The sequence below is a fragment of the Nannospalax galili genome, unplaced genomic scaffold (assembly GCF_000622305.1).
Source record: "Nannospalax galili isolate Female #2095 unplaced genomic scaffold, S.galili_v1.0 scaffold664, whole genome shotgun sequence".
NCBI lineage: Eukaryota > Metazoa > Chordata > Mammalia > Rodentia > Spalacidae > Nannospalax > Nannospalax galili.
In genome coordinates this window covers 6,106,422-6,115,303 of record NW_008354274.1, presented here as the reverse complement: position 1 = coordinate 6,115,303, position 8,882 = coordinate 6,106,422, and the positions used below count along the sequence as shown (strand labels likewise).

Below are 8,882 nucleotides of genomic sequence, written 5' to 3'. Positions count from 1 at the left end.
CATCACAGGAAATTGGCTGGTGAGTACACATGCTATTCCCCAACAATGGCACAGGAATAGACAAATTAGTGTCCGCATGTACAGTACAAACATTCACAAATACAATTATACTGCTCCAGAGTTAAAAACCCCATAAGTGCAGGTGAGAAGAACAATCACAAAGCAATGAATGATTCAGTATAGAATGACTATAGTTTCACATTGATAACTCCAATTATACACTGGCACATGATTTTTATGTCAATATTTTCAATTTATTTGCATTTTCATCTAAAGTGTAAGGAAAGGTTCCATTAATCTAAAATACATTTACAACCAGGTGGAGTAACATAACAACTGAAAACTCATACCATTGTGATAAAAGTACTTGGCAGCTGGAATAGTTTGTGCAGTACTGGAAGCTTGAAGAAGACAGTGAATGCCTGCTTTTCATGATACTTAGCTCAGCACCTTTCATCATGACCTCTTCAAAATGACTGTGTCATACACAAATAACACACACATTTGATTTGTATTTCATCCATTGCCACTCTCCCAATTTATAATGGTTGAGTTTCAAAATTTGAACACCAGGGCTCATACAGATGGCTCAGCCTTAAGCAAGTGCTGCTCTTGCAGAGGACCAGAGTTTGTTCATAAACAACTGTAATGGTTGGCTAAGAGTGCCCTGGGATTCCAGGCCCAGGGAATCCACTACCCTACTTTGACCTCTGTGGACACTTGAACACATATGTAAATGAAAATCTATTAAGAAATAAAAATATGAATATAGTAATATCACCTTCCATGCAGAATCAATGGTTTCCGGTGACTATGTGATCATGTGAACACTTCCACAGGAATCATTTCTTCACCCTGTATCTTCTATATGCTGTCCATTTGTAGCATGCTGTTGCTTTTTGTTTCTTTTCTTTTCTTTCCTTTTGTTTTTGGTCTTTTTGAGACAAGGTCTTCCTGTAGCCCCAGCTGACCTAGAACTCACTATATAGACTAGGCTGGCCTTTGAACTCACAGAGATCTGTCTCCCTCTGCCTCCCAAGTGCTGGGATTAAAGGCATGTGCTACTATGCCCGATCTAGAATGCTGTTTTTAAGCACATATAATTGTCTGTTCCTAGAAATTTCTTCCATACCTAATGCAATATGAACAGAATCTTCTAAGACATAGGACTAGGTATGTCACTGAGGGTAATACACTTACTTTTGTTCTGGTATGAAACCATCCTTACTCCATGAAATATGATGATTTCCATCCTGTTCCATAGGCAGGCATATTTACTAAAGTTTTCCTATAGTCTCTACTTTAACAGGGTCCCTTAATTATCTGAGATCTCCAGTGTCAGTGGACAGTGTTTTATGTTAGTAAACTTTCTTGATTTTAAAGATTCTGACAGTGTTATTCAACTGCATATGGGCTAAGATTCACTGAGATTTGTATCACCATTCAAAGCTTTTCTACATTTTAAATTCATAGGATTCATCACACACATGAATTGCTTACATTCAGAATACTTTCTGTGGAAAGCTTTCATTCATTCTTTAGAGACATGGTATCTCTTACAAATATGTGCTTTCTGATGAGAAATGTCTCACATGTGGTATCAAGATTTCATACATTCTTTGCTATGTTCGATCTCATGTACTCTCTGATGTCAAGTGAGTATTCTTACTGTAAGCTTTCTTGCCTTCTTCACATTCTTATGGTGTCTCATCTGATTTCTTCCATATAGAATGGGATATGTTATAAAGGTAAGCTTTTCTGTATTGTGTATATTTACTGGACTTATACAGAAAACTGATTTATAGATTAATGTGGTTTTTTTCATTTTTTATATTCACAACTTCTCACATAATGTTTCTGATGTTGACTGAGGTGTGAGTGATAGCAAAAGTATCATTATACTTCTTGATATTAGTACATAATGTGTCATGTATATGATATCCCATATATCTTGTGAGTCATGACATGGGGGAAAAAAAGCAAACTTTCCTTGCAGTCTCATTAATAGGGTTTCTTGAGTTCTGAGATGTGGAGTTAAGTGTACCTTGCAGAAGAAATTTTCTGCACTCTTTGCATTCATATGGCTACTCACCTTTATAAGTTCTATGAAGTGCACTGAGACCTTGATTTGTGGTAGAGAGTTTCACACATTTCATAGAGCTTCTCAACTGTATGAGTTTTACAATGAACACTGAGACCAGAGGAATAGGAGAGAGTTTTATTACATTCTTTATATTCAAAGGGCCTCTCCCCATGTGAGTTCTATGATGCACACTGAGAAGTGACTTGGAGGATAATGCTTTCTTGCACCCTTCACAGTCATAGCGCTTCTCACCTGTATGAGTTCTACTATGTGTACTGAGGATTGACTTAGAGGAGAAAGCTTTCTTGCATTCTGGACATTCATATGGCTTCTCACCTGTGTGAGTCCTATGATGCTTACTAAGAAGTAACTTGGAGGCAAATGCTTTCCTGCACTCTTCACATTCAAAGGGCTTCTCACCAGTATGAGTTCTACAATGTATAATAAGAAATGACTTGAAGGCAAAAGCTTTCTTGCAAACTTCACATTCATAAGGCTTCTCTCCCATATGGGTTTTGTGATGTGCATTAAGACCTGATTTGTGGTAGAATGTTTTAGCACATTCTTTACATTCATAGGGCCTCTCAACACTATGAGTTTTATGATGTTGACTGAGAGCAGTGGAGTAAGAGAAAGTTTTATTACATTCTTTACATTCATAGGGCTTCTCCTTTCTATGAGTTCTATGATGTGTATTCAGAGCAGACTTGGAGGAAAAAGCTTTCTTGCATTCTTGACATTCATAAGGCTTTTCACCAGTATGAGTTCTATGATGGCAGACTAAGCGTGAGTTGGAAAAGAAAGCTTTGCCACATTCTTCACATTCATAGGGCTTCTCACCTTCATGAGTTCTCTGATGGTCAGTGAGGGCTGACTTGCAGAAGAGAGAATGACCACATTCTATACATTCATAAGGCTTCTCATCTGTATGAGTTCTCTGATGGTCAATGAGGGCTGACTTGCAGGAGAAAGCATTACCACATTGTTTACATTCATAAGGCTTCTCACCTGTATGAGTTCTCTGATGGCTACTGAGGCCTGACTTGCGGCAGAAAGCTTTACCACATCCTTTACATTCATAAGGCTTCTCACCTGTATGTGTTCTCTGATGTTCAATGAGTTTCGACCTGTGGTAGAAAGAGTGACCACAGTCTTCACATCCATGGGGCTTCTCACAGGTATGATTAATATGATGGAGGGTAAACCATGACTTGTAGAAGAAAGCTTTGCCACATTCTGTACACACAAAGGACTTCTCATCTGTATGAGTTCCCTGATGTTTAGTTAAGTCTGATTTGCGTAAAAAATATTTACCACATTTTTTACATTCATAGGGCTCCTCGCTTGTATGAAGGTTCTGATGTGCAGTGACACTGGACTTAGAACAGAAAGCTTTCTGATATTTATTATGTTCAGAAGGTTTCACACTTGAGTGATATGTGTGCATCTTGGTGTGTTGTGACATGAGGTTAATCATTTTCACACATGGTTGACTTTCAAAGGACTTTGCACTTTTGTGAAATTCTGGTCGAATCTTCATTTCTGTCTTGAGGCAAAAGAATGTGTTAAGGTTGTTGTACCAATAGTGCTTTTTTCTCAGCATGTGCTTAATGATGTTCTGTGAGATAAAATATCTTAATTGTTAATTTCTTTTTTGAAAAAGGATCTCAATGAGAGAGAAAGAAAGAAAGAAAGAAAGAAAGAAAGAAAGAAAGAAAGAAAGAAAGAAAGAAAGAAAAAAAAAAGAAAAAGGGCCTCACTATTTAGCTCTGGCTAGTGGATAGCCAGGTACTTGCTATGGAGACAATGCTGGCCTTGAACTCTCACAGATCCACTTCTCCTCTGCCGACCAAGTGCTGGGATTAAGGGTGTGTTTCATTATGATCAGCAAGGTAAAATATCTTAAGAGTTTTCATAAAAACTTGTATTTATAATATTTTCCCCCAGGGGGCACTGAATCAGTGATTGACATTGGTCTTTTAAAAATTTTATTTATTATTTTTATTTTATGTGTGTGAATGTATTGCCTGCATGTACATCTGTGTTGTACAATGCCCTTGGAGGTCACAAGAGGGCACCTGATTCCCTGGAAATGGAGTTATGAATGATTGTTAGCCTCCATGTGGGTGCTGGGAATTGAGCCCAGGTTCTCTGCAAAAGCAGCCAGTGCTCTTAACCACTGAGCCACCTCTCCAGCCTCCAGGATTAGTCTTTTTTGCAGATCTTTAGCCAATATACATTACATGCCATGGTTGCTTACTTACTTCAGACATATCCTGCAAAGTAAGTGTTAAACAAACGATTTCCAATATTTACTGAATTTACTAGAGCTTTTATAAGTACATTTTTTCATAATTAAATAGCATTGTCTTTTTGTAGATGAATATCCTTCTTAAAATATACTGAACAGAAATCATTGAAGTTCGAATCTTGTTTGGGATACTAAAATGCTCAGGATGACAGAGGTGTTTCTGCATTGCATCAACATTATCAGGTTCTCCACAGGTCTGTATCTTATCAGGCTCACAATGGAGAAATAGTACAACCTACCATGGGTTAACAATCTAGGAAACAATCTAGAAGAGTTTCCAATCTTCACATTTATATTCAAAACACAGTTTGGGCTGGCATTGTTTTACCTACTTCAGCCATAATCTCACTTGATGGGTTACTCTCGGTGTTTCCCACTTGCCACACATGTCTTTCTGGATTTTCCAGGCAACTCTTAGTAATAGGGGCACCTGAAATGATATTAAATGTCATTAACCACAAGTCAAATATTGTTCATTAAACTCAAACATAGACCATTAACGAATATAAAAAATCATAGTAAAGGACAGGGCAGTGCTCAGTAATGTCTCCTTGTTGCTTTCTCTTAGTCTTGAAATAAATGGAACTCAGTCATTTATGTACCGATCAGCTATTGCTTTCTGAAAGTTAATTTTATGTTTTTCTTTATTGTTGTTTTTATTGAGCTTTTAAAATTTCATACATTTCCAGAGTCCCATCCCCCATCCATGCCTCCCCTTATCCACCCACCAAACCCTATACACTCTGCTACACATGCTGAGTCCTATTCATTCAAGTGTTTATATCCAAATGTCCTTCGATGTAAATGCATCCACTGGAGTCTAGTCAGCCCATCCAGTGGTCATATGTAAGTCATACTCTCCCTCACCCAGCAGCAATCAGTCTCAAATAGTTCTCAATCTAGTGCTGGTCCACCACCTATTTTTCACCTACCAGTGGGCCCTTGTTTCATTGACTTGACATATGTCCCACACACGATACCACTATTGCCACAAGGCTCACATGAGTAAGCCTCCAGTGGCCTGGAAGCCTCTACCTCCCTGTCACCATGAACAAGCCCTGCCAGCTTCTCAGGCACTAAGGCCAACAATCAGTAATTGTGACCTTATTAAGTCACAAGGTTTCTGTAGAGCAAAAGAAAAAATGAAGGAAAGAGGAAACCCACTGAATGGGAGAAAATCTCCACCAGTTACACATCTGATAGAGGATTAATATCCAAAATATACAAAGAATTCAAAAAGTAAGAAATAAGAAAATAAATGACTCTATTTAAAAAAAATGGGCAATAGCCCTAAACAGAGAGTTCTCAAACGAAGAAATAAAAAGGGCTAAGAAGCACTTTAAAAAGTGCTCAACACCCTTAGTTATTAGAGAAATGTGGATAAGAAATATTCTAAGATTCCATCTTACTCCAGTCAGATAGGCAAAGATCAAGAGAAGGAAAGATTAAATGCTGGAGAGGATGTAGAGAAAGAGGAACACTCATTCACTGCTGGTGGGAATGCAAAGTCATGCAACCACTATGGAAAGCAGTGTGGAGAACCTTCAAAAACAAAAAATGAACCTCTCATATGATCCAGTGATATCACTCCTTTGAGATATACTAAAAGGACTCATCCTACTGAGATACTTATACAACCATGTTTGTTGATGCTCTCTTCACAATAGCTAAGAAATGAAAACAACCTAAATGTCCCTCAGCAGATGAATGGTTAATGAAAAATGTGGTACATATACTCAATGGAGTTCTACTCAACAGTAAGGAAAGATGAAATTATGAAATTTACAGGTAAATGGATGGAGCTACAGTGTTATACTAAGTGAAGTAACACAAATGCAGAAAAGCAAGTGATATATGTTCTTCCTCACTTGTGGATTGTAGCACCAATCCTTTGTATGTTACTCTACAAATTTAGATGTAACACCGGGAGCCAGGTAAAGGGAAAGGAGACATGGCCATAAAAGAAACAACCTGAAAGGGGGACAGTAGGGAACAGATGTTACCTGAGGGAGTTGGAAAAACTGGGAGAATAGGCAGGGAGGAGAGGAGGGAGGAACATATACGTGACCATGAGGTGAGAGAGGGAGAGAAGTTGGAGAGGAGAGATGGTGGGGGTCTTAAGTTTATTTACCTAGCCCTGAAAAAACAGCAGAAGAATCCTTAATTGGTTGTTCTATGCAAGTATCTTTCCTTCATATTAGAAGACAGATTTTTCAAATATGCCCTTTAATCCATCTTATGATTTATACATGTCCTTGATCTCCAGGACCTATACATGTTTTATAAGACAGTACACTTTTTATTAGAAATAAAAGGCTAAGATTTTCTTTCTTTTTTTTTTTTTTTGTTGACCTAGAGTTATTTATTTGTTCATTTAGTTAGTTAGTTAGTTAGTTTCTTTGTTTTTCAGTCAGGGGTTCCTTATATAGTACAATCTGGCCTTAAACTCAACATCATTCCTGACCCAGACTCTTGAATGCTGGGATTACAGGTGTATAATCACCACACTTGGCTTCCCACAAATATCTTGATGCAGACATTCAACGATGTATGTATATATGCTCATCATAATAGTATATGTAATACAAGAAACTGTTTCTCAATGGAGTACTGTTTGAGTAAACCATAAAATGTCTATACTATGGGATACTAGCTGTTATTATGATGTACTTTATGCACCAATAAATAAAGAAGATAGACATTGAAAGAATCTAGTTATAAAACAGGCCATAGACTATTACCACATTTTGTATTTATGAGAACATAAAATTTTGTGCATAGAAAATATGTACAAAAGATGCAGAGGAAATCACTGACAATTATCTCTGAAAATGAGAACTGTATACAATTTTTTTAATTATTTATTTAAAAACCACATAATTATAAGAAGCCTTTTATTACAACAGCATTGACAACAGCAAATTTTCAGGTTAGTTTTACTTTATATTAGTTGTACAAGATAATGTGTGGGGACCTAAAGGCCCCCACCTTGCAGAAGTCCGAGAGGAAGTTACTGGGGCATGGCCTGACTTGCTTTGAAAGTCTGAAGGATACTTCCCCACTGCTGAGGAGTGCATGATCAGCGTGTGACCATCTTAAGATACACCCTCATGGGGGAGGGGAGATTTCCAGGTGCCTTTATAAGCTCTATAACACCTGCAATAAATGAGTCCCTCCTTGACTGGGCTCCCCATTGCATCTGATTGTCCCCAGTACTGGGGGCAGTGTGGGCTGGCAAACGGTGCGCTTACTCATCCCCAATCATCATTGCACCTGGGTTGCTGGTACAAACTCCCTGGCAACTGGTGCCCAGCGTGGTGCTTGAAGGAAGGTGAAAAGAAGAAAAGAAAGAAAGAAAAATAATGGATTGGGGCCAATTGAGAAGTTCAGGGTAAGCGAGACCTGAAAGATGGGTAATGCGACTATTAAGCTTGAGGACCCAGTGCTTAAAGCTCTGAGAGAAATGCTTAAAAGCAGGGGATTGGATCTGTCAGATCTGGTAGCTCAAAAGGTTTGGGCAGAGGCAATTCATTTGGCTCCCTGGCTACTTGGGGATAATGTTTTTACTGGGGATACATGGGAATCATGGAAAGAGTTTGAGGAAGAACACGGAAATGCAACAGAAGTGAAACCAAAAGCGGCCAGAGTAACAAGTGGCACCTCAGGCGTGCCCTGGCCAGCTTCAGGGCCTCCCGGGACCCATGAAGACAGGACCCATGGATGCCTTTTTCAGAAGGGTGGGGTGGAATGGAGCACAAGGGGTCAGCGGCAAAAGCTGCCCACCCCACCCACCTTGAACTAACGCATGCTCGAGTCAGTGGCCCGTGAGAAAGCCGGGTGGGGGACCGCCCCCCATTGGTGATCAGCAGCGGCCACAGGGAGCATTTAAAAAAAAAAAAAAAAAACACTGTTGGTTGTGTATTGCGACTGGCTATGGGATAGCTGGGGCTGGGAAGGCCCGGTTCAGGGAAGGTGGCAGGGGATCCACCCTGCCCCCAAGTGTTACAGCCCCACTGGCAGCAACACTCACTGAATCCCGGGGCCAAGGGAGTCCTTAGTAAAAGCCTACAATGTTTTCACTGACTGGAGCAGATGTGGAGAAACCAAAAAGTAGCTCAATTCAAGGAACTCATGGCCATTGCATTCTGAAATATTCAGACTCGTATGCTCCTTTCAGAGAGAGAAGCCCTTATTTTCTTACAGCATCTTAGGGAGCACCAAGGATTGCCTTGGCTTTTATACCAAGGCAATGCAGAGGCAGACAAGATGGCTTACTGTGTACAGGTACCATCTCTGCAACAGCCAGGGGTAAACCCCAGGGGACTCAAGCCTAATTCCTTGTGGCAGACGGATGTCACACACTATGCTCCTTTTGGAAAGCTTAAGTATATTTTTGTGTCCATTGAAACATTCTCACATTCATTTTGGGCTCCTGCTCATACAGGAGAGAAGTCTAAACATGCTCAGTCTCATTTTCTCCAGTGCTTT

At 39.4% G+C, this 8,882-nt stretch overlaps 1 protein-coding gene across 1 annotated transcript in view; it reads right to left on the bottom strand.

Annotated features, from left to right (window-relative positions):
- Nucleotides 1–245: 245 nt before the first annotated feature.
- The window catches only part of LOC103748702 (zinc finger protein 84), an 86,149-nt gene continuing 77,512 nt past the window's right edge, over nucleotides 246–8,882 (bottom strand). Inside the window, 2 exon segments of the mRNA XM_029555141.1 lie at nucleotides 246–3,629; nucleotides 4,727–4,824. Coding sequence (XP_029411001.1) covers nucleotides 2,085–3,629; nucleotides 4,727–4,824 — 1,643 coding nt within the window. The 3' untranslated portion in view covers nucleotides 246–2,084.